Source organism: Lynx canadensis, chromosome D1 (assembly GCF_007474595.2).
Source record: "Lynx canadensis isolate LIC74 chromosome D1, mLynCan4.pri.v2, whole genome shotgun sequence".
Lineage (NCBI taxonomy): Eukaryota > Metazoa > Chordata > Mammalia > Carnivora > Felidae > Lynx > Lynx canadensis.
In genome coordinates this window covers 10,030,601-10,056,848 of record NC_044312.2, presented here as the reverse complement: position 1 = coordinate 10,056,848, position 26,248 = coordinate 10,030,601, and the positions used below count along the sequence as shown (strand labels likewise).

At 40.1% G+C, this 26,248-nt stretch overlaps 1 protein-coding gene across 2 annotated transcripts; it reads right to left on the bottom strand.

Annotated features, from left to right (window-relative positions):
- Positions 1–14,822: 14,822 nt before the first annotated feature.
- Positions 14,823–26,162, bottom strand: SDHD (succinate dehydrogenase complex subunit D). 2 transcript variants are annotated; one of them, XM_030330970.1, is made up of 4 exons: positions 26,064–26,162; positions 22,534–22,650; positions 20,701–20,845; positions 14,823–15,793 (listed from the first exon to the last, which is right to left on the bottom strand). In XM_030330970.1, the coding sequence occupies exons 1-4, from the start codon at positions 26,113–26,115 to the stop codon at positions 15,628–15,630; spliced, it is 480 nt and encodes a 159-aa protein (XP_030186830.1). In that variant the 5' UTR covers positions 26,116–26,162; the 3' UTR covers positions 14,823–15,627. The 2 variants fall into 2 exon arrangements, with proteins under 2 accessions (XP_030186830.1, XP_030186831.1); XM_030330971.1 differs by lacking the exon at positions 20,701–20,845 and having other exon boundaries at positions 15,705–15,793.
- Positions 26,163–26,248: the final 86 nt, after the last annotated feature.

Below are 26,248 nucleotides of genomic sequence, written 5' to 3'. Positions count from 1 at the left end.
ACAATTATGAATAAGGAATGTGTTAATGGCGCAGAGCCTCCTTGGGATTCTTTCTCTCCCTGTCTCTGCTGCTCCCCCATTCACACTGTCTCTGTCTCTCTCAAAATAAATAAATAAACTTAAAAAAAAGAAATACTAAAAATACACTTTTGAAGCTTTTATTTATTTATTTTTGAGAGACAGAGAGAGTGCACAAGCAGGGGAGGGGCAGAGAGAAAGAGAGGGACAGAGGATCTGAAGCAGGCTCTACGCGCACAGCAGAGAGCCCGATGTGGGGCTGGAACTCATGCACCCTGAGATCATGACCTGAGCCGAGGCTGGATGTTTAACAGACTGAGCCACCCAAATGCCCCTGAAAATACTTTTAAAAAATAAATAAATATAAGCAAGATTAATGTCATGTCAATTAATGTTTTAGGTAACATTCTTAGAGATACACAGTACAGAAAATCAGGTTCTAAAGCATTTTGGATGACCAAAATATAAAAATGAAAAATGAATTGATATGAAGAGAGAGAAGTAGGGGATACCAAGAACTAAAATTTAATATCTCTGTACCATGTGTTCACCAACTTAGAAACTCAGGTTCTATACCTAATTAAAAGAAAAATAACTGGGCAATGTCTCTGCAGGAGACTGAAAATTTGTTTGCACTTCTTTTATCCTGGGAGTGGGGATGAAGGAGAACAAAAAATATGGGTCAGTCAAGAAATATTTTCCGGAGAATACTGTCAGGATCCTCTTGCCTTACAGAAAAAAAATGAGATCATATTGATTGTGTTTAGGTAAGATGTTGAGTATATTTGGGTTAACATGAACACCTAAGGGGGAGATAATCAGTAGAGGTTAGACCCTGATCTGGCCAGAAGAATGTTTGGATATTCCTAACTCTTTACCTAAGACAAAGAAGCTAAATTAAGTTATTGAATCCCCCCCAGTCTCTAAGTCATAGGAAGAAATCCACCAGTGACAAATAAGCCTCTAATTCTGTTGTAACAGCCTTGAGGGAGAAGAGCCAGTGACAGTCATAGTTTAGGGTTGGGGAACTGGTGCCCTGGCCACAAACTCACAGGGCCTCTGACACGGTTGAGTTGTAGTTCAGGAGACACCATTAATTTCGGGTCAGCCATTAGTCCCATCCACCTGCTTTAGGGGAAGAATATTCAGACCTGAAGCAGGAGAATTGGTAGGTAACAGAAAGTGCCACTTCCTTCTTTATTCACAGCATCTGAATTTCCTTTAAAGTATATGGTATTAAAAACAATAATAACAACTTTGTATTGGTAAAATATTGAGATAGCACAGGAAAGATTTGGATAAGCTAATCCTGACATCCTTTAGAAACAAAATCCCTTTCTTCCCGCTGGAAGGAGCAGCGTTCTTGCCTCTGGGTCCACAGTCTCCCTCCACCCAAAGTTGCTCCTCCCCCCACCAAAAGAGAAAAAAAAAAAAAATCAAACCTGTAACTATTTTTTTATTTTTGCTTTGTTGTATTTACATTTAAATCACATGAATCTCAAATGATGATGATGATGATGATGATGATGATAAACTGGGTAGAAAGTTTGGGGAAACTAGTCCTTGAGTATAACCCTGGTATAACCTGGAGTTAGGGGAGGAAGCAGGTGTGATTTGGAGTTAGGGGAGGAAGTAAGAAAATCTTACTGGGACAGCATATTTTTACAAATCACAATTCCTCATGTCTTTGATTAGCTGAGACTGACAGACAAGCCGGCAACAGCAGTAAGAGGGAGATGCACTGTCAGCAGGGCAAGAAGCGCACAAAGACAAAGCCGTCAGGAACTGGGAAAGAGGCCCAGACACGTGCATACCAGTCTGCCCTCCAGATCACACTTTTGTTTTCAATTACTTTGAGAGAAAGAAAGCATGAGCGGGGGAGGGCAAAAAGAGAGGGGGAGAGAATCCCAAGCAGGCTCCTCACTGGTGGCCTGAGTCGTGAGATCAGGACCTGAGCCGAAACCAGAAGTCGGATGCTTAATCGACTGAGCCACCCAGGTGCCCCCAGGTAACATATTTTAAGGGAGGGTCTGACCATCAAGCCATTGGACACAAATCAAAACCACAGGAAATCCTCACTCACTCTGCTTGGTAACAAACACTAAAAAAAAAGAAAAAGAAAAAAAAAAACTAAATCTAAACAGATTATCACTCTGTTCAAAGTTGAAAACAGAGAAAAAAAAGTCAGCATGGAAACTACTAGAACAAACCAAAACAATAAAGTAAGAGAAAGGAAAAAGTATTCCAGAGATTCAGAAGCTTCAGAGAAAACAAACAACAACAACAAAACTGTAGGAAATGGATGGGCATTTTATGTAAAACTGAAGAAAACGTGAATGTATAGTAGAAAAGCAGAAGACGAAAGATAAGCAAAATTTTGATAATTGTAGAAGGTGGGTGATGGGGACTTGTATACATTTTAATTTTTATAGCAGAAGTTTTTAAAACTAGAGATGTTAAAGATCATGAATTCTGCAAAACTGCAAAACATTGCATACATCTGCAAAAATACTAATTTCACTTCAATAAATGAGTTGTGTAAGAAAACATAATTTTGAAAAATCCCATTTATAACAGTAAGAAGGAGTATAGTGGGAATAATCGCATTTAGGTAATAAAAGCTACTCAGACAAAAATGATAAAACTTATTAAGAACCCTAAAACATAGAGAGGGCAGACAAGTCTAAAATAAAGTGAAGAGGGCCATGCTTTCCAAGTTAATACATAGATTTTATACAAGACCTAAAGCGGTACTGTGTAAATGGGTATAGATTAAATTTCTCAGTCTCACTTCTTTGCCATCACATTTCTTTTAAGCTCCTGAGCCTCATGTACTAATCCTATTTTTTTAAGTTTATTTATTTATTTATTTTGAGAGAGAGAGAGAGAGAGAGAGAGCGAGCACGCAGGTGGGAGAGGAGCAGAGAGACAGAATCCCAAGTAGGCTCCGTACTGTCAGCGTGGTGCCTGAACCCATGAACCCCGAGACCATGACCTCAGTCGAAGCCAGATGGTCAAAATGAATGAGCCTCCCAGGTGCCCTAATAATCCTGTTTTTTAAATTTTCTATATTTTACAATGTTTGGACATCCCTGGGGAGCCTTGCTGGCTGAGAAGAGACTGCCTTTCAAGGCTAGCTAATTCCTAACACAGTGAACAATTTTCAGATGAGTCCCTTGTTCCTATATAAACCAACCTAACCCAAGCCCATGTTCCCAAACACATCCTGTTAGGTCTAGCTCTCACACACAAGGCCAAGATTTGCCCTGCCCTGAATCATCCGAGGGCCAGAAACCAAACATGCAGAGGGGGCCCTATGCCCCACGGCCTGCTGGAATTACTCAAACTATCCAGTATTCAACTGCTAGCCTTTCCTGGCCCTGCCTTTCCTTAGAAAGTGTAACAATGGCTGTGCCCTATGCATGCCTTTGCTGCTGTCTCCTGACTAACACTGGGGCTTCCCCCTGTGGCCCTGCGAGGCATGGCAGGTCTTTCACTTCTAGTGCAACTTTTCTTTCCATGGCAATGACTTCTCTGTATTTCCACTCAGTCATTTTTATGAATTAAGAGTTGGGCACACACCATTTCACCTTTCTGCATTCTTTGGCCCTGATGTCTAGCTTCTTTGTTTTGTTTTAATGTCTGGTTTGTTTTGTCAGAAGCAGCTGTTCCTGCCAAGAAATACTTATTTAGAGCGTCACAGTTTTGTTGAGCATCTACACATGGTTCACTAGCCACACCATGCATCTGTTCTGTGTATAACACCTCCTTCCACACAGGCGCGCTTGCTCACTTGCTGATGAAAAAGAGGCCACGGAAGCCATGAGTCCTTCCTTCATTCAACAGCTTTTCTCCTGCCTACTTAGCATGCACCAGGGGTGCGCATACAAAGGCAGCTGAGACATGATGCCAGCCCTTAAAAGTGTCACAATCCAGCTGGGTAAGTAAAACAGGTCTGGATTGTAGATTTCTAAAGATTCTAAAGATTTCTAAATTGTAATAAATGTGAATTTCATTTAGGGAGTCAGTTCTTTTGCTTTGGCATCCTTCTAAAGGGTCTCCCAGAGAGCAGTTTCACAGCCATGAGGCTGATACTGAAGTCCAATTTGTGAAAGAGCTTACTTATGTTTCCAGAAGAAGGGAGAAGAGCTATTTAAATGATAAGTAGGTATCTTCTGAGTGAATAAAAGAAAACTATATAACCAAATTAAATCAAAATGGAATATTAAAAAACTCTCTAGTCAATGAAATAAATACGTTAATAAAAGAAATAAAAAGGCAAAAGAAAAAAAAGATGAAAAGACACTGGTGGTGACTCCGTCCCCAGTTCTAGAGCAGGTAGGCATGAAGAAGAGGCTGAGGAAGAGCTGGCAGAGAAGACAGGGAAGGCCGTTCAGAGCCTCAGGGACGGGAGATGCCGAAGTATGGTAACATTTATTTGTTTGTTTTATTTTACTTTATTTCATTTCATCTTAATTCCAATATAGTCAACATACAGTGTTATATTAGTTTCAGGTGCATAATGCAGTGAGTGACTCAACGATTCCATACATCAGCCAGTGCTCATAACGACAAGGGCACTCCTTAATCCCTCTACCATATTATTTAATGAGGGAAATTGTAGAGATACTAGCGACATTTCCCTTAGGGTTAGGAGCAAAGCAAAGATGTCAGCTACACCTGCTACTGCTCAACATTTAGTAGAGGTATTAGCTAATTCGATCAGTATGATAACATTTTTCCTTTAGCCTCTGATTGATTATCCACCTCGCGACCACACACCACTACTCAGTTTCTTCTGACCAGAAGCTTCTCTTCACTTTCACTACAACTATTAGTGCATCTTCCAAAGTGCTGGACTGGGACTTTTGCTTTTAACCAATCCTTTTCTGCATTAAAACTTGAAAACACCATGTGGGAAAATCCCTTTCTCCATTCTTTCTTCTCGGATTTACCTGTGAACTTATTCATGTATCATAGCCCTTCACAGTTTGAATCACAGACTTTCACTTACCTAAGGTCCCCCCACCCCACCAGACTCTCAAATCCTGGGGTGCAGGAATTCTCCCTTTTCCATGAATATTTACATAAATGTGGAGCAGAACCAGATAGGATGGGAAGGACTCCACCTCCTCTTTCTCATGGGATCCTCAGCAAGCCCATTTGTTTTCTCCATGGTTCCTCCTTTTCTGCCTGCTACACAGTAACATCACCCATTGTGTTATTAAGCTTTCTCATCTTTAGTAATCACTTAAGTGCTATAGTACCTAAGTGAGGTTTTAATTATTCAAAGCAAAGATGTTGCTGTTTCCATGGACTTAAAAGCCATGTGTCTAGGGGCGCCTGGGTGGCGCAGTCGGTTAAGCGTCCGACTTCAGCCAGGTCACGATCTCGCGGTCCGGGAGTTCGAGCCCCACGTCAGGCTCTGGGATGATGGCTCAGAGCCTGGAGCCTGTTTCCGATTCTGTCTCCCTCTCTCTCTGCCCCTCCCCCGTTCATGCTCTGTCCCTCTCTATCCCAAAAAAGATAAATAAACGTTGAAAAAAAAATTTAATAAAAAAAAAAAGCCATGTGTCTATTACTCTTGCTCATTTTTCTATAGGGTTGCTTACATAGATTTCTCACTGATTCATTTTCTAAGACAACAGTTAATCTGTAAGACTATCCATTAAAAATAACATTCAACCTATTAAAAGGCTAGTTTTGGAGTCAGGTGGATCTGTGTTTAATTCCCAGCTCTGGGTATTTGTCATTACCTCTAAAAGGGAGATGAAAATACTTGCTCTCTCGTAGGGATGCACACAGAGATGCCATGAGTATGAAATGAGAAAAGCAGCAGTGTCCCTGGTATGTAATTACAGGTACCATTTGATGTTTACTATCATCATCATTATTAGAAATAAAAACAGCAACACAGTAATGGAAGATTATATTGGTACAGGATTTTTAAATGTTCTGAGTATTTTAACATCCTTTAAAATCTTTATAACCATCCTGTCCAGTAGGTAGGACTTTGCTGAGATAATGCATTATGTGTTCTCTCTAGACTAGAAGAGGAAATCGAGTTGTAGGTAAGAGTAAGTCGAGTTGTAAGGTAAGGTCAGACAGGAGAGAACACCAAGTGTAAGTAGGCTATGTCTAGGAGCTAATTCAAATCACACCTTGTAAGTGAGGGAAAAACTCAATGCACAAGGCTAAGCCTGAATGGACAGGAGATTTGCATAGTGTAGCCTGGATTTTCTTGAGCTCCAATATTATACGCAATGCAGAAACTCCAAGTCCCCACTCCCTACCCCAAAGATTGTGGAAATTCCTAGGAGGCATATATTCTCATGGTCACTTCTGGCTCCAAGCTCCTTCCTCCAGTGAATTGGTACATGGTACAGTCTGTGGATCATCTTGGCATCTACCATGTGCTTTCCAATAAGGATATTGCTTTGACCCTGAAAGAAATTTACTCTTGATACAATTTCTAAAATAAAACAAAACACTCAACACTCTTGCAAGATATAGTAGGTATTAGTGAAACTTCATGAGGGATAAAAGAATGAGTTATAGTGTCAAAATGCCAAAAAAAAAAAAATCTTCAAATTGTACATGGACACCCTTGTCCATTTTGGGGTCACTGCACAATCAGGCACTGTTTTCACTGGCTACTATATTCCTCTGGTCCCCGAGATCCCGGTCCCCCTCCATCTTGCCACCTCTTTTCTCATCTGTCCCTCTGATATCTCCTCTTTCCTAATTCCCTTCCTGGATTAGTTCTGGGAACTTCAAATTCTATTTTGCAGAACAATTCAGCTCCCCTCAATCTTTGCCCCCAAACTTGGGCTTACATCTGCATTTCCCAGTCCAATGCATCCTCAAAACAACAACAAAATGTTCATGTAACTAATGTTATCAGAAGACTGCACGTTGGCCTCATTCTCTCAGTTGTGGTTATACAACACATTTTTCCCCTCTTTTGCATCATCATTTACAATTTCATACAGTAGCAACATACTTGGGTCCATGTCCATTCCCAGCGCTCAAATGTTCACTGGAGAAGTGAACACATTTTTTGGAGAATGAGGATGAAGGCTCCAGGTAACAACACTCTTCTGTCTGACAACGAGATTTGAGATCACCAGCCTATGTCTACTCGCTACCGAAGCCCACCCAGCTAATTTCATCAACGAATGCAGAGCAAGAAGAGGCCAACACCAGCAGAATGATAAAATACAAACTAACTACGCACTGTTGTTTTATTTTTTAATCAATCTTTTTGATTGGAATATATGTTCGTCGTCAAAAAACAAACATTACAAAAATATATAACTACTGTTAGTAGTATGGCACACACACACACACACACACACACAATTTTCTAAACAAAACTGGAATCAAACTGTAATAACCACGGCATTATTTTTAATTAAGATGTAGAAATACATCTTAACTTACACATCTTAACTTTAAGGTTAAATGTTCTTAACAATGTTTGTGCTTTGGGAGGAAGACTTAAAACGATAAAGAACATTCTACTAAAATTATTCCTTTAAGTCACATTGCTTGGACTGTTAGATTACATCAAGACAGATGCCAACTCTATCACCTTCACTGAGTTATGCACACTTCCTTAATGAACCGTGTTAGCCCAAAAACCAATCCAAACCATTAAGGCATGGGACTACTAAAGAATAAGATCAATCTTTAAATATAGTTTCTGTGGGGGCACCTGGGCGGCTCAGTTGGTTAAGCGTCAGACTTCAGCTTAGGTCATGATTTCACGGTTCATAGGTTTGAGGCCCGCATCAGGGTCTGTGCTGACAGCTCAGAGCCTGGAGCCTGCTTTGGATTCTGTGTCTCCCTCTCTCTCTGCCCCTCCCCTGCTCGCCCTCTCTTTCTCCCAAAAATAAAGAAACATTTAAAAATAAAATAAAATTAAAAAAAAAGAATACCCTTATGCCCTTGGGTGATGTTAGTGTTTACTGAGGTACTCTGTACATCAGCTCTTAGTCACCTGTCCTCTAGTTTTCTGTCTTTAAGGAAATTGAAACTTATTGCTGTGGTTAAAGATTAACCTAATATGGATGATCAAAACTATAGTAGATATAGTAGATGCAATAAAAGAATATATAAATTTGAAAACAAATGGCCATGTTTTGTCTATGTATCAAAGGTAGAAAATTCAATAAGATATGTGGTTACCTAACATGCTAAGATTAATTACATTTTATTTTTTTATTTAAAAAATATTTTTTTAACTTATTATTTAATTTACATCCAAGTTAGTTGGCATATGGTGCAACAATGATTTCAGGAGATTAATTACATTTTAAAGCTAAAGACAAAAGTTTTAAATCTATTACCTATTAGTGTATTTGCATATGTGTAACCATATACATATGAAGACATATGTAGAATAAGATAGATCTTTAAAGCTTTTGTGCCTTTGTCATCCTCTTCAATCACTCTTAGCAAAAGTTCCTCACTTCTAAGAAAGCTTTCTGTTGTATGTATACATCATCACTCTAAAGCAAGATGTTTCCTTGCATTTAAGTATCTATGAGTTATGCCTATTAATAACTAATTTTCTCTAACAATTTTCATTTCTTAAGCACAAGGCTTAAATTCAGAATAACAGAATTATTAAAAAGCCTTTATATGTAAATGTTCTTGGGAATATCCCAGGTGGCTACAATTTTCTTACTTCATGAAAGGAGAAATACGAAAAACAATTAGGTATGCTAGGTATTCCTCATATCTTTTTTTTTTTTTTAATGTTTATTTATTTTGAGAGAGAAAGAGAAAGAGTACCCATGAGCAGTGAGGAGAGGCAGAATCCCAAGCAGACTCCACGCTGTCAGCGCAGAGCCCAACACGGGGCTCAAACTCACAAACCATGAGATCATGACCTGAGCCAAAATCAAGAGACAGACACTTAACCGACTGAGCCACCCAGGGGCCCCTCCTATCTTGATCAGCTAAAACACTGCATGTCCTGAACTTAAAATGTTCCAGAGCTCTACCCAAGGGATACACATGTTCATCAGATGTTCCTTTCTTTCTTTAATAACCTCTCATAATAATATCTAACTTTGGGTCTTCCTAACTATGAAACACAGGATTGTGTTTTAGTGATGCTTACTCCAAAATAGGAATCATATCAGTTCATTACTTTCCATAATATTATTTCGTTGTCTGCTTCCTTTATAAATTTTAAAAAAATTTTTAATGTTTATTTATTTTTGAGACAGAGAGCGTGAGCGGGGGAGAGGCAGACAGAGAGGGAGACACAGAATCCGAAGCAGGCTCCAGGCTCTGAGCTGTCAGCACAGAGCCTCATGCGGGGCTCAAATTCACGAACCATGAGATCATGACCAGAGAGAAAGTCAGATGCTTAACCAACTGAGCCACCCAGGTGCCCCTGCTTCCTTTATAATTATTAAATTCTGCTCCAGTCAACTTCTAGCTGTCTTACTTTCCCTTCCTGAAAAAGAGTAATTTTAGTATTGTTCAATAGCTGTCAAACTCTAAGTACACCCAGTCCTGATTTGACTGATGTTATTCCGGACAACCCTGATATATTGCCCTTTGATGATGACTCATAACTTAGAAAGAATTAAGGTATATACCTTGTGCTAAACATGCTGTAACTTCTAAAATATTGTTTTGGAATATTTTGCAAGCAACATCTCATTCTTGCTGAAAAATTAAGGATTAATGTTCATACTGTCTATGGATCAGCATTTAGAGCTGGAAATTTCAGCACTGACTGTGCAATCAAGAGTTTTCTAACCTCCTCAGACAATTCAAACAAAAATTGAAATTATTTTTTTTTTTTTTTTTTTTTTTTTATTTTATCAACGTTTATTTATTTTTGGGACAGAGAGAGACAGAGCATGAACGGGGGAGGGGCAGAGAGAGAGGGAGACACAGAATCGGAAACAGGCTCCAGGCTCCGAGCCATCAGCCCAGAGCCCGACGCGGGGCTCGAACTCACGGACCGCGAGATCGTGACCTGGCTGAAGTCGGACGCTTAACCGACTGCGCCACCCAGGCGCCCCTGAAATTATTTTTTTATTGACGACACCTGAAGAAAGTTTCCTTTATTATGAATGAAGTCCATACTGAAATTAATACTATAAAGCTTACTACCATACAAAGATCCCTTCTATCCATTACCAGAGTATTATAAAGACAGTTGTTCAATCTGATTTCTGTATAAGGACTAAAGTGCAACACTGCCCTCACTATGTGTGTGTGTGTGTGTGTGTGTGTGTGTGTGTGTGTGTGTGGCGGGGGAGGGGGGGGTAATGGGAAAGACATTTGCTTTGTCAAGGCTATTTGTATCATTTGGTAATTCCCAAACTACCTCCAGGCTGATGATATTTATGCTGAAGAGAATAATAATAGTAACAACCCAAATTACAGGAAAAAATTGTTTCAAACTGTACAAAAATATTAGTCATTTTTACCTAGGAGGCTCAACAAGTGACAAAATTTTACCCATTTTAATTATAATCTAGAAAATATATGAAGAAATGGCCACATTAAAAACCATTTGAACATTTATAAATGGATTAAGTCAGCCGACCAAATCATAATCCTTTGGGTACTTTTAAATAATGGTTTCTAACTTTTCTGATTAGACTGAAACTTTCCTCAGTTTTAAGTTTTATGTCTAGGTTAATGACACTGCAATTTATATTTTAAAATCTCTATAAACTCTCCTATGAAACTGTTATAGAAAGACCCCATGAGGTCGGGCTTGACTCACCCTCTAAAAGATTCCATCTGTGGTATGTTGTAATTGTTACTTTTTTTAAAAAGTGAATCTCATATACGCAGTCCGTACACCCAACATAAAAGCTATTTTTCTGAAAGGCAGATCATCATTTTGTGCCCCCCCCCTCCCCCCACTGGCATGATATACAGCTAGAAAACCAGACTTATTAGAAGAGATACCCATAAAAGTCGGCCTTGGAACCACACTGGAAGTGACCATTTCAGGTACTTTGAACCTCACACAGAGGTCTTAAGCTCAAGGCCCACAGCCATGGGTACATGCTTCCCACTGTAGTGTCAAAGTGCTTGGGATCTCATCACCAGGATATCCAGACCCACTGACTGACCCTGACATCCACCTATAAAGACTCTAGAGGAACAGAGGACTTTCCTAAGTAGACATCTACTTTTCAAGATTATATGGATCAAGAACATCAGGTGTAGGGCCACTTTCTCCAAAGTGACTTGTACTCAGACTTCCACCTCATTTTGTTTATATTCTGTGTCTGAAAAATTTTGCCAGAGTCTGAATTCTTTGTGACTAGGTTTCTGTTTTATCTGTGCTGATTCTTGTTCAGGCTGTCTCCTGTATATAATGTGATCTTTAGCTGGAAGTTCACATTCATTAGAACTTACTGGGAATTTTTGAGGCTTGTGTTGGGAGAAACCTTCCTCCAGTGAAAATTTGTTTACTTCCTACCAGGCATCTGGGGAACTAGCAACCCAAGTAAATGTTATATTAGCAGCATATAGTCTTTTCAAAGGTGCAAATCATATAAACTCAGGCCACAAACTGGCCTAAGGACTGGCCGTGGGCCACACACTCTCAGAAATATGTTTTCCTCCAATCAGAACAAGGCAAGTCAGACAAGTTTCTATGCTGCTTTTTGAGGTAAAAATTATATTCCTAATTCACCCTTTGAGGGTAAAACTCTTTATGGTTCCTGGTTTTAGGGAATCACCAATCAAACTCCAATTTGAGCCCAGAGCTTTGCTCCTGGCCTCTTGGTTGCCTTCTTAAACCTAGAGCTCTAGGCCACCTGAGATTACTAAATGATCCCGGGGCACAGGACGCCCTCAGCCCACCTCTTTAAATGCATGCAGACTTTGTTCTGGCTTGAGAGTATTTCCTTTGGCAAGCTGAATCACGTTTTAGAAGGTGTTCTTATTGTTAACATTCTTAGGTGCATCTTATGTGCATTAGCAAAATAATTTCTATGATTTAGTCTGTCATATTGCCAAAAATAGAGGTCTATAAATTCTGGGGTGTCTGGCCGGCTAAGTTGGAGAAGTATTCGACTCTTCATCTCGGGGTCGTGAATTCAAGCCCTACACTGAGCGTATGGATTACCAAAAAAAAATAAATTAAAAAAAAAAAAAGAGGTCTATAAAGTCTTCCTAGATATACCAAAACTTTGGGAGCCACCTATCCCTCCACTATCATATCTAATTCTCCTCCAGAAATTAATGACCACTTCCCATCCACCTATTTTCAACAAAGAAATTGAGCATACCCTCCCTCTTCTCTTGATCTTCCACACCCCAGTAGAACTTAGTGGTTCTAACTTCTAAATATCTTTTAAATGTGTTCTCTTCTTCATTCCGGCTACTGACTTTCATCATTTCTTTTCTGCATCACTGAAACAACATAACATTTCCATGCTTACCTCCCTCAAATGCATACTTCACATAGCTGCCAGCAAAACCTATTTAAAATAAATATCTGACTGGGGCGCCTAGGTGGCTCAGTCGGTTAAGCATCCAACTTCAGCTCAGGTCATGATCTCATGGTTCATGAGTTTGAGACCCGCATCAGGCTCTCTGTTGTCTGCAAAGAGCCCACTTCGGATCCTCTGCCTCCTTCCCTGTCTCTCTGTCTTAGCCCCTCCCCAGCTTGTGTGCACTTCTGCTTGGTCTACCCTCTAGAGGCCCTCACAATTCACCCCAGCTTCCGTGGCTACTTGTCAGCTCTTTATCTTTCAGAAACCAGGTCAAGAATCTTCCAGGAAACTTGCAAGCAAATTCTTAGTGTGCCCTTTGTTATATCACTGCTTGATGTGCTTAACTGTTATTGCACTTACCACAGTGTACTGCCATCACTTATCTGTTGTCCGGATTAGACTATGAACTCCTTTTAAAGTCAGAGGACTCACCTCTTTATCCATGGTACACATTACATGAGGTACTTAATACCTGTCAGATAAATGTATTTCATTTCTACAATACCTTTACAACTGACTCCTATGTCCCGCTGCCGCCATCAGAGTTCAGGCCCTTTCTTCCTCTATCCTCATACACGTCCTTCTGCATCTAGTTTGTCAGCCTTCCTCACGTCACCCCAGTTCTCTCTGAAACACAGTTGTGACCAGGTCCTACTTACCCTCAGAAACCTACTGCAACAGGCCCTGCCTCATTTTCACCTGCTGCGCCAGCAGCTCATGGCAACCCAAGGATCTGCCACAGCGACAGCTCAGCTGGGACCTTAGGGCAGGCAGTACCCAACCAGCCTAACCCTCTGACTTCTCACTCACCATCTAACGAAGCTTATTAGCATTAGACACCTCTCCAGACCCAAACTGTGCTGTGATGGTGTTGGTGATATTCTCCAATTCCGGCCCTCCCCATTTCAACTATACGGAAAACTCTATTTTACAGCACTGGTGTTCCGGGGGCTAGGGGAGGGGGAAGAGAGGAATGACACAAAGGGGGAATTATTGTCTACAGAGAACCTAAGGCCAACAATAAAACCGAATAAAGGTCAGTCTGTTTTTTATGATCATCATGAACCAGCAATTTTTTTTTTTTTTAATGTTTATTTATTTTTGAGAAAGAGAAAGCTCGCGTAAGAATGGGGCAGGGCAGAGAGAGACAGGGACAGAGGATCCAAAGCGGGCTCTGTGCTGACAGCAGAGAACCCGATGCAGGGCTCAAATGCACAAACTGTGAGATCACGACCTGAGCCAAAGTCTGATGCTTAGCCGACTGAGCCACCCAGGTGCCCCAAGAACACCAATTCTAAACAATGTAAGCTTCATTACTATTTCATTAGTAATATTATTACTAATATTTTATTTCTCCCTGCCAAGGCAGATAGGTCCTCCACCAACAGTCCCTGGTGAACCACTGGTATTCAGGCATCATGCCCTTGCAAACATTTAAGCGACCCCCAAAAGAGAATTAATCGCCTCTTCCTAAACCCTTAATATACATCTGAGTCTCTGACAAGGCTGTAAGCACATTAAGGGGCGCTTACCTATAACCCCTAGTGCAGACATTCGTGAACACACTTACCCTTCTAGCCAGCCGCGCTTCCAAAGCTTGCCTCAGCTGCGCAGTAAGGTCCTCAGGGAAATGCGCCCAGTGCCAGCTCTACTATGTTGCTACGAGAAACAAACCATCATGCCTTACACTCACCCTTCAGACCAAACTAACTGCATACAGAATATAATTTAAACACCGAAGGTTGGCATTTATAGAACATCATGATGTGGAACATCATTCTAAATCCTACTACAGTTGACCCTTAAGTGACAAGGGGGTTAGGGACACTGACACCTTACACAGTCAGAAATCTGTGTGACTCCCCAAAAACTGAACTACTAACAGCCTACCAGTGACCAAAAGTCTTACTGATAACCTAGACAGTTAATTAGCATGTATGTTTTTATGTTATAAGATTTATATGCTGTATTTACAATAAAGCTAGAGAAAAATATAAAAACCTCAAAGAAGAAATACATTTACAGTACTATACTGTATACATTGAAAAAATCCACATATTAACTGGACCCGTGCAACTGCTGTTCAAAGGTCAAATGTATTTAACACTCTTCTTATACCAAACCACTCATACTCAATGTATTTCTGTCTCTTACATATGACTCTTTTTTGTATCACAGTACTTTGTAATTTACGACACTGCTAAGCCCTAGAAGGAAACTTAAATAGTCCTATTTTAGTGCTATATATGCAAAAGACACCAAGTACTACTGAATAAAACTACGGACAGTTAATACATAAAAGACTACAATACATTTTTATTATATAGCATTTTATTTTTAAAAAAACTTTATTTCATAGAATACATTTTCACATTAGAGATTCCTACAGTGGGAAAATAACAATTTATTACTTACAGTTTTGTATTTGTAGAACATTAGGACAAGTAAAATAAACACATTTGAGGATTAAGTCTCAGTTCAGAATCTGTAATATTTTGATACATCTATAAGGGTACCTCTTCCCTCCATGGAATTTTTCTACACTCAGAAGCTCTCCAGGCTCCTCCTCCCAAGCTTTAGAAATGAGTAATGTCAAAGAGCAGGATTTCCTAACTTTAAAATTTCCCTAGGACATGTAACCATTAATAACTGGTATAACAGAGAGGGAAGTTTTCAAAAATTAAACACTGACTAATTTTCTGCAAAGTCTTTACTTGTGAATGAACAGTCTTTCCCTTTCACCATCATTCCCAGGACAAACATAGACGTTTGATCAGGTATTGATAGTAATAAAGCTGAATTCCCTTTAAGAATTTGAAAAGCTAACAGGCAAAAGCTCATATGCAATGTTTGGTTATACTGAGTCTTGTGAGAAGCTGGGAGACAACCCCATAAACTCACCAGAACAAGGAACTCAGTCCCCAAATTACTTGGATACAATTTCTCTCAAACCTTTTCCTCAAAGACTGAATTCTAAAAATAACCAGGCAATTAGGAGAAGAGGTTTGTCTCACCAATGGACTTATCTGTTATTTCCTCCTTATTGTGAGTTCAATGGCATGACAGAGCAGAGGCAAAGAGGTGTACAATCAATTCTCGTGGTATTAAGTCAAAAAGGTCAGAGCTTCCACAGCATGGCAACAGCTTTGCAGATGCCCACATCATGATAGTTGAAATAACACAGCCCAGCAAAGGTTAAAGCTGACAGGGCCAAAACTCCTGCCTTGGTGGTTTTCTGCAAAGCATCTCCATGAACGTAGTCAGTAACCACTTGTCCAAGGCCCCTAAAGAAAAAAATAACAGTACAAAAGAAAGCCAAACAGCTAACTTGACTGCAAAACAATAATTATCAGGTTCAAAGTACAACTCAAGGTCATAGAATCATAAACCAAAATGAAGGAATCAAGAGTTTCCCAGTAATGTAATAAAGACATCTCTATTCTTCAGATTCAATTTTCCAGAGTTACTTCTATCAAAGACAGTAGTTAACTGCCACTCTATATACAAAATCTTGGTTGTTGTTTGTTTGTTTAATTAAAACAAATGCTCCAGGGGCACCTGCCTAGGTCAGTCGGAGAAGCGTGTGACTCTTTGATCACAGGGTAGTAAGTTCAAGTCCCACACTGGGGGTAGAGATTAATAATAAATAAATAAATAAACAAACTTTAAAACAAATGCTCTATAGAATTTTTCATTAATTAAAAAAAATTTATGAAGCAGATATTATGTGCCAGAACCTGTTATAGATGTTGAAAGAACAGCAAATAAGACAACATCCTTGCCTTTATGGAACAGATTCTAGTGAAGGAGAAAATAAATATGTATGTGCTATGAGAAAATATTTTAGAAAGGATGACCTGAATGAGAAGAACGTTCTAAACAGAAGTGACAATGACCTTGGCATCTTTGAGGAATAGTAAAAAGATTAGTGTGACTGGAGGACCAGATCATAACGGAAAGGCAGATCACATAGGGCCCTGAAGGTCATAATAAAAGTTTATTATTTCAGGGGTGACTGGCTGGCTCAGCCCATGGAGCACATGACTCTTGATCTCAGGGTTGTGAGTTTGACCCTCACATAGGGTACAGAGATTACTTAAAAATAAAAATCTTAAAAAAAAAAGTCTGAATTTCATATGAAATGTCATGGGACACCACAGACGTGTTTTTAAGTAGGGAGTAACCTAAGTAAGGAGTGACCTAATTTTACTTTTTTTTAATTTATTTTTTTATTTATTTTTTATTTTTTTAACGTTTATTTATTTTGAGACAGAGAGAGACAGAGCATGAATGGGGGAGGGTCAGAGAGAGAGAGGGAGACACAGAATCTGAAACAGGCTCCAGGCTCTGCGTTGTCAGCACAGAGCCTGACGCGGGGCTCAAACTCAGAGACCGCGAGATCACGACCTGAGCCAAAGTCGGACGCTCAACCGACTGAGCCACCCAGACGCCCCTAATTTTACTTTTTTAATAACAGCTTTAGTGAGATATAATTCACATACCATAAAATTAACACTTTTTAAAGTGAGCAAGCACTATGCCCACTGTGGAGCTTGAACTCACGACCCTGACATCAGGTACCAGGCTCTACCCACTGCCCCAGCCAGGCACGCCCCATAAAATTAACCCTTTTTCAAGTGTACACTTCACTGGTTTGAGGTGTATTCACAAAGTTGTGCGACATCATCACTATTTAATTCTCATCACCCCAAAAAGAAACCCTGCACCCATGAGCTCATTATTCAACAACTAACTTGTTTTCTATTTCTACAGACTTGCCTATTCTATACATTTTATATAAATGAAACATGTGGCCTTTTGTGTCAAGTTTCTTTCACTTCACATTTTCAAGGTTCATCAACATTGTGGCACGTACTTGGATTGTTTTTGCTTTTTGGTTATTGTAAATTACACTGTATGAATATTACTATTCAAGTTTTTGTGTGAGGATATGTTTTCAATTTTGAGGGGTGTACACATAATAGTAGAATCGATGAGTTATATGGTGACTCTAACTTTTTGTTAGAACTGCCAAACTGTTTTCCAAAGCGGCTCCAACTTCTTAAATTCCCAGCAGACATAGGAGGACTCCCAACTTCTCCACATCCTTGAAACACTTGTCATCGCCCATCTTTTTGATTAGAGCCATCCTATTAAGTATGAAGTGGCAGCTCATTGTGGTTGTGATTTGCATTTCTCTAATAAAAAATAGTGTTGAGCATTTTTTCATGTTGCTTATGAGCCATTTGTGTATCTCCTATAAAGAAATGTAATTTTTCTTTTAAAAAAGACCACTTTGGCTGCAGTATGGTGAATGGAGAGTGCAGGCAGCAGAAGGGGGGCAAGAACAGAAACAGAAAACCAGTTAGGAGGCAAATAAAGTAGCCTCAGCAAGATTGTTGGCTCAACCTAGGCTGGTGACGGGGGAGATGGTGTGAAGTGACAATTTAGACAGGCTATGTTTTGAAGAGGGAACAAACAGAAAGAGCTGATGGACTGGATGTGGGATAAGACAAAAAGAAGTATCTGCAATAACTCCTAGGATTTTTGGCTTGAGCAACTATGATTTAATTGAGTTAGGGAAGAACAGGAAAGGAGGCAGCTTTAAGGGAAAATCAAGAGAGATTTGGGGCGGACAAGAGTGGCTTTTGGCAATGTTAAATTTGAGGTGACTATTACACATTCAAATGGACTCCACTGGTTAGACAAGTGGAATCACAGGACTGCAGATCAAGAAGAGGTCAGATCTGAGCTCGCCTCAGGAAATTAGAGAAATTAAGAAAGGAAAACTGAGCCCAGGATTCAGGGCTTTCTCGTTCACACGTCAGACAAGGGGAGAAGCTGGCATCAGAGACTGAGAAGGTGCAGCTAGTGAGGTGGAGGAAAATGGTGGGCACAGGGTCTACAGAGCCAAAAAAAATTATTTAAGGAGGGGATGGCCAATTAAGTTGAACGGTGCTGAGAGTTCAAGTAAGAGGAAGACCGAGAACAGACAGACAGATTTGGAAAAATGAAGGTTTTGGGGGATATTGGTAAGAATTACTTCAGTTATGTAGTTAGGATAAAAGCCCAATTAATGTGGATTAAAAGAGAATGGATGCTGAGGAATTAATGCACAATTATAAACATTCTTTTAAGTCATCCTGTGTGTATGTGTGTGTGTGTGAGAGAGAGAGACAGAGAGAGAGAGAGAAGGAAGAATTAGTAAGGTAACTGGAGAATAGAATAAAAAATATATATAAATATATTACGTTAGAATTCTTAATCTGACTTTTCGTTGATTTAGATGGATCTCCTGCCAAAAACCACATATTAGAGAAATATTCCTGTACTCGTGATCTAATATTTCATATGCAATGGAATCCTGTATTTTGAAAGGTCTGTAGATTAAAGGGTAATTCCCCTGACCAACCCTAGAAAATTAGGTAAGCAAAATCCCTTGTAACACTAATCTACAAAATCATTCTGATAGATCACTTAACCTTCCCCGGGGTTTAGTGTCCACATCTGTAAAATAACAGGGTTGGTTAAGATATTCCCAAGTCCTTTCAGTTCTAACAACCCAAAAATGCTTCCCCTGCCCACAATATCATGTTGTCCTTATGAAACAACATAAAATGAACTCAAAGATCCCAACTGTTATTTACAAACTTTTCAGAGGGTTCATTAACTTAGAAAGTCTAACAAACTACACTGGATAAAATAAATAGAAGCTGGGAATTCACTCATTCAATAAGTATTTACTTAGTGCGTGTCAGGGACTGCTCTAGGCATTAAATATATATAACAACAAATAAAAACAGCCAAAAGTCTGTTTTCTTTTTTTAAAAAGGGCAACACTTAACTACAGTGTCTAAGGATGCACAACTGAGTGATAAAACCACACTAAAATGTAAGGGAGTGATTACTATAAAAACCAGGATAATGGTTCCTGGTTGGGAGGATGCTGAACAGTTATGACTGAGGTAGAACACAAGGAAGAAGCTTCTGGAGTAGGTGGCAACGTTCAATTTCTTGACCTGGGCAGCATTACCCTTGCAATAATTCATTAAGCCATGGATGTGATTCTTGTAATTTTCTGTATCAGTGCTTTCATTCTAATGAGGGGAAACAAGGAATACACAAAATGATAAATAGATGATACAGTATAGTAGAAGGTAATAAGCACTACTGAGAAAAATAAAACAGGGGAGAGGGATAAGACATACTGGGAAGGACACTATAATTGTGAATAAGTGGTTAGAGAAGGCTTCATTGAGAAGGTGACAGTTCAGATGTGAAGGAAATGAGGAATAAGCCATGTAACTAGAGAAAGAGAGTGTCAGGCAGAAGCAAAGTAGAGTCTTGAGGCCTGGAGTGTCCCTGGAGTGTCCAAGAATTATCACGAAAGCCGGTGTGAATGACAGAGAGAGTAGCTGGAAATTCGGGAAGAAAGAGAGCCAGACTACCTTGGGTCGGTAGACCATCATGAGAATTCTGACTTTTAGCCTGAGGAAGGTTAAAAGACTGCAAAGTGTTTTGAGAAGGAGAATGTCGGGGCGCCTGGGTGGCGCAGTCGGTTGGGCGTCCGACTTCGGCCAGGTCACGATCTCGCGGTCCGTGAGTTCGAGCCCCGCGTCGGGCTCTGGGCTGATGGCTCAGAGCCTGGAGCCTGTTTCCGATTCTGTGTCTCCCTCTCTCTCTGCCCCTCCCCCGTTCATGCTCTGTCTCTCTCTGTCCCAAAAATAAATAAACGTTGAAAAAAAAAAAAATTTTGAGAAGGAGAATGTCTTCATCTGACTTAATATTTTAAAAGGATCACTGAGACTGCTGTGTTGGGAATAGACAGAAGGAGGACCAGTTAGGTGACTACTACTGAAACCAAAGATGATGACCAGGTTTGAGGCATGCACAATTAGAAGAGTGCAAATGCCATTAATTCAGATCGGCAAGAGTGCTAGAGGAAGAGATCTGGGGAGTCGACGAACTCAGTTTCATAACATGCTATGTTCAAAATGCCTATTAGACATGGAAGAGAAGACATCAAATAGGCAGGCAGATACACAAATCTGGGCATACAAATACTTTATAGGTTTTAAAGTTGTCTACGGGTCTGAGTATCTCAATCAACTTCTCCCTCATCTGCAGTAACGGGACAAGCTCACAGCAAATAAATTTAGCAACGTAACACTGAAGGGTCTGCTGTACTTGCCAGTGACTATGGAGCGTGAGGGCTGCAGCCAAGGAGTAGTCCATCGCAGAGCTGGGATTCAAATAAGCAGCTGGAATTAGGCCCAGGAGCAAAACACTGACCACCCTCTCACCAGTCCAGTGGAGAGATGAAGCCTTGGAACCAGCTATAAAAAGGAGGGACCAGATTTGTAAGAGTTGAAAGGGGAAAACACACATATCTCACATTCAGTATTTGCCACAAAATAACCCAGCTGACAGAATGGCAAATAGTATGCATATGAGACTTAACTGAGCAGAAAGAGAGTAAGATAAAGAAGATAAATGAGAAACATGCTATCTCCCTTCTTTGACGCTCTTTAGCTCGAGGTGTCACAGTGCCTATTTAAATGCATTAGAAGACTGATCCAATTTGCTGACAGGCCAGAAGATGGATGAACTACCTTTGCAGAACCACCAACCTTGGGCTTTAGTGTAATGGACAGATACTTTATGAATGTAAGTTAATACCAGCAGAGGAATTCCTTTAAAACATTACTTTTTTATTTACACATTCTAATTTTTAGAATTTGAAGGTAATACTAAAAATCCTTCCCCCAAAAAAACCAAACCAGCCAATTCAAAAAGTTCTGATGTGAACTTTTACGATTATGGTCCTTCTTCTGTCCCATTACTTATAAATAGTCCAAAACAGGTATGAACATGAACATGAAAACTTCTTTTAAATAAGTGAAAAACAAAATGGGCTTTAAACATTTCTTCCGGAGCCTCTATCTTTTTTGGTTACAGATCTCTTTGGGAATCTAATAAAAGGACAGATATTCCCCAGAAAAATGCACATGGACGCATACATTAAAAACCATGTTTAAAACTTCAAGGGCTTGTTTTCAGTCCCATGCACTTTAAATTAAAACCACTCTGCTAAATTTAACTGAACTAAACAAAGGAATGCAGAAACAAAGAATTTTCCAAGACAAAATAACTCTAAAAAGCAGAAAAACTATACTTGCCTAATTTCTCATAATTCAGATGCAACTGTACATAAGTTATTGACTTAAGAATCAAGAGGAGGGGCGCCTGGGTGGCGCAGTGGGTTAAGCGTCCGACTTCAGCCAGGTCACGATCCTGCGGTCCGTGAGTTCGAGCCTCGCGTCGGGCTCTGGGCTGATGGCTCAGAGCCTGGAGCCTGTTTCCCATTCTGTGTATCCCTCTCTCTCTGCCCCTCCCCCGTTCATGCTCTGTCTCTCTCTGTCCCAAAAATAAATAAACGTTGAAAAAAAAAAAAAATTTAAAAAAAAAAAATTAAAAAAAAAAAAAAAAAAGAATCAAGAGGAATCTTTATCTCTATAAAATACAGATCTTTCGAGACTCTAAAACTGGAAATAATAGTTAACTTACTATTCACTTACAGGTTTTCCATAATATTCACCCCAAAAATGCCATGTGATTTTAGTATCAACCTAAATAAAAATAATTCAGTTAACAGCTATAAATATGTATGACTTTTTAAATTGTCTACTATTCTAAATTACTTGTATATGGTTCCTCTCTATCAGCTAAATAAGAGTGACTATATTTTATAGACTCTTCCTACAAAACTATTTCCTTTAAAAAAATTGAAATTTTCATAGACTTAGACCAGAAGGGTTCTCTTTCAGTGTAAATGGCATCCTTCAACCATTGTGGCATTGTCTGCCCCAAGGGGCAGGCTAAACAGGTCTTCATCTGACAGAGTTGGACATAAGAATTCCACTCCACAGATAGCAAGTCCTGCCAAAGGCATGAAAATTACCCAAGACAAAGATGAAAAGAGCCCAAAAAGCAGTAGCAATGAAAGAAAAAAAAAAAAACGTACCATGGTGGTTGGGTGACAGGTGAATGTGCTGTGTTCTACACTGTCCTGGGGTAGGTTGGTCCTGGAGAAATGCTGAGACATAAGCAGGTCTGACTACTGGAATTCGGAGAAACAGAGCTGAGGAAAGAGATATAAGGGAGGTCATAAACATTTCTCCTTTAACAGGAATAACAGACTTTCTAAATGACCATAAGCAAGCTATTTACTCCAAACAGGGGATAACAACTCATTTGTAAAATGAGGACAGTATATATTTCCCTGGATTACTATGAAGTCAGACTAAGTAGCCATTGAAAGATTGAAAAATCAATGAACCACTTATGTAAAAGGGCTTCACTCTTACCAATTTTATAAAGTAAATTATAGGGCACCTGTGTGGCTCAGTTGGTTGAGGGTCTGACTCTTGATTTTGACTCAGGTCATGATCTCACGATTCATGGGTTCAAGCCCCATATGGGGCTCTGTTCTAGCAACGTGGAGCCTGCTTGCTCGCACTCTCACTCTCTCTCTCTCTCTCTCTCTCTCTCTCTCTCTCTCTCTCCCCCCTCACCTGCTCGCATGCGCACTCTCTCTCAAAATAAACTTTAAATAAATAAATAAATAAATAAATAGTAAATTATAGTTCCTTTCTCTTTCCATTTATTCATCTGTTCATCCAACAAACATTTACTGCAGGTAAAAGCATGCTCTTCATTGGAGCAAGAGACAAGACAGTCTTTGTCCTCAAGGAATTCAATCTAATTTAGGAAGTACATCTATTACCATCTTCCTTTTCAAGATCAGTTTCTCTACTTGTACTCTTTTTTAACTTTTTAAAATGTTTTATTTATTTTAAGAGAGAGAGAGGCAGAGAGGAGGGGGGGACAGAGAATCCCAAGCAGGGTCTGTGCCCTCAGCAAAGAGCTCAACGTGGGGCTGAACTCACTAACGAGATCATGACCTGAGCCTAAGTTGGACGCTTAACCGACTGAGCCACTCAGGCACCCCTACACTTGTACTCTTGAACCTATCCCGTTCTGTCCCCTTTTTGATCCTGTCTCTTGGTTAAAAACTAGACCTAGTTCATGCAATGCCACCACTTACTAGCTGTGAGGTGATGAGCAATTAAGTTAAACAGCCTCTCTAAGTCTAAATGTCCTTATCTGTAAAATGAAAATAGTAGCACTTACTTCATAATACTCCACTGAAAATTAATATATGAAAGGTGCTTAGCAGAATTCCCAGAATGTCATAATTACTCAATAAGAGGTAATTTCTCTCCTGTGTCTTTCACTTCTCCTTCCTTCCTATTGGCCACTTCCAACTATGCTTCTTTATTTTTTTTTTAAATATAATTTACTGTCAAGTTAGATAATATACAGAGTATACAGCACGCTCTTGGTTTCGAGGGTAGATTCTCATGATTCATTGCTTACATCCAACACCCAGTGCTCGTCCCAACAAGTGCCCTCCTCAATGCCCATCCCACATTTTCCCCTCCTCCTCCTGCCTCCCCCATCAACGCTCGGTTTGTTCTCTGTACTGTACCTCAGTTTGTAACTATTTTTTTCCTTCCCTTCCCCCATGGTCCTCTGTTAAGTTTCTCAAGTTCCATATATGAGTGAAAACATATATGTCTTTCTCTGACTGACTGATTTCACTTAGCATAATACCCTCCAGTTCCATCCACACCGTTGCAAATGGCAAAATTTCATTCTTTTTCATTGCCAAGTAGTATTTCATTGTATATATATATGCCACTGCTTCTTTATCCATTCATCAGTTGATGGACATTTGGGCTCTTCCCATAATTTGGCTCTTCCAATTATGCTTCTTTAAAGTGTTGGCTAAATCACCTCCACTTATTCACTTCCCTATCATTCTTCAACTCTGAAACTTATTGTCATCCCTACTAAAACTGCTTTAAGTTGCCAATGGTCTCCATGTGATCACATCCAACAAACACCCTTTAGTCTCCACCCTATTGGACCTTTCCTCTCTTCTGTTCTGATGAACTCTCTTCTAGTCCTCCCTTTGATTGTCTGACATCCTATATCAAACTCCTCCTACATTCACTCTTAATGTTTTCCCAACTTTCTATCATCTGCCCATTGCTCTCCTCATGTCTTAAGACCACCTTTGGCCGTTTTGTCCACTCAGCTTATTCTACCCATAAGCTGATGACACCCAATTCTGTATCTGCAACCCTGCTATCTCTCCAGAGTTTCAGAAGTGTGAGTGCCTCCTGGGTCTCTCCCCTGAGATATCCTACATGATCCTCAAACTCACCATGCCAAAAATTACAATCATCCTTCAACTCACTTTCTCAACCAAACTCGTCTTCCATTTGCTTGTTCGCCACTTTATTTAATAACATCCCAGCCACTCTTTAACCTAAACCAAAAATCTGCAAGTCAGTAAAATTTCCCTCCCTAAATTATCAATCACCAAATGATACTGATGTATCTCCTTAACATTTCTTGAGATAATCTGCTCTTTGTTTGTACTACACCAACAGTGTCCTATCTCATCTCCCTGACGTGTGTCCTAGCCGGTCCCATCTCCTATGATGGCCATCTACCACAGTGCTACTCAAGCGATCGATTTAAACTGCAACTCTATGTCAAATCTTTCAATGGTCCCCTTCAGAGCAGGTAAATGCACACTCCTTATCAAGACAAGTTCTTCCATGATTTGATTCCAGCTCACCTTTCCAGATTCATCATCTCTCATTCCTCACCTTCAGTTTCATGCACTAATAGGTAGTTTATTTACTCTCCTACTTCACATTCCTACACCTTCATCATTACTTTAGCTCATTCCAGTAGCTCCAACTGTAATGTCCTTCGTCCTGTGGCCTTCCTTATCCTCAAGACTCAAATAGGACACACTTCCTTCAGGAACCAAGAGAGGGTAACCTTTCCAAAACATACAGCTAAATATGTTCTTCCTCTGGACTACCATAATAATTTATGTACAGTACAACAGCTTGTGCTTCATGTTAAGTTATGCTTACGTGTGTTTTCCGTATAAAAATGAAAACTCTTCGAGGGCAGGAACTATGTTTTATTCACATCTGTATCCCAATCCTACTACAGTGTCTGGTTGAATATAAATGCCCAGTTGAATGATTATCAAGTTGATCTCCCGACCCCTATGCCAACTCCGGGTAAATGGGCAAGACCAGGCATTGGCACTTAGAGCCTAACACACTTTTCCAATGCAGGGTGGGTGCATTCTACCGACATTGTATGGGGAGAAAAAACAGAACTCTTATGAATAGCTTCAGCAGGACCGTAACTTCCAGGAGCTCTCTTTCAGATTATCCATCCCCACGTCAGCCCTGAGCGGAGTGATAACGCGCTCGGGAGAACGTCTGGGCGCGTAGGCAACAGGGATTACCGCCCTGGTTTCGACAGAAGCCAGATGGGCAAACGGAATGGAGGGATTCCCTGCTCAAGAGGCCTCGTCGCCTGGAGGCAAATCCTCACCGCACTCCCTTCCCTGGCTGGAGACTGTACTAAGAACCTCCGGCTGCCAGGACCCCTCACCTCGGCCTCCTTGCGCACCACACAGGACACCCAGCCGCCAGATATTCGCCATCTTTCTCCCGAAGGTTCAAGGTCACCCAGCAACCCGGAAGCAGTCACTCGATTACTCCCACCCCTCGACAACGAAAGAAAACAAGAAACAGGAAAATGCCTGGTGAACCGGAAGTCGGGAGCTGGCGCGCGTC

Excerpts from the sequence above, each read along its gene's own strand:
- SDHD (XM_030330970.1), bottom strand. The coding sequence starts at position 26,115 with ATGGCGAATATCTGGCGGCTGGGTGTCCTGTGTGGTGCGCAAGGAGGC. Across the intron at positions 20,846-22,533 it reads CCTGTCACCCAACCACCATG|CTGGTTCCAAGGCTTCATCT; the intron begins GTACGTTTTTTT and ends TCCTTTTTATAG. Across the intron at positions 15,794-20,700 it reads CTCACGCTCCATAGTCACTG|GGGCCTTGGACAAGTGGTTA; the intron begins GCAAGTACAGCA and ends TTTTTTCTTTAG.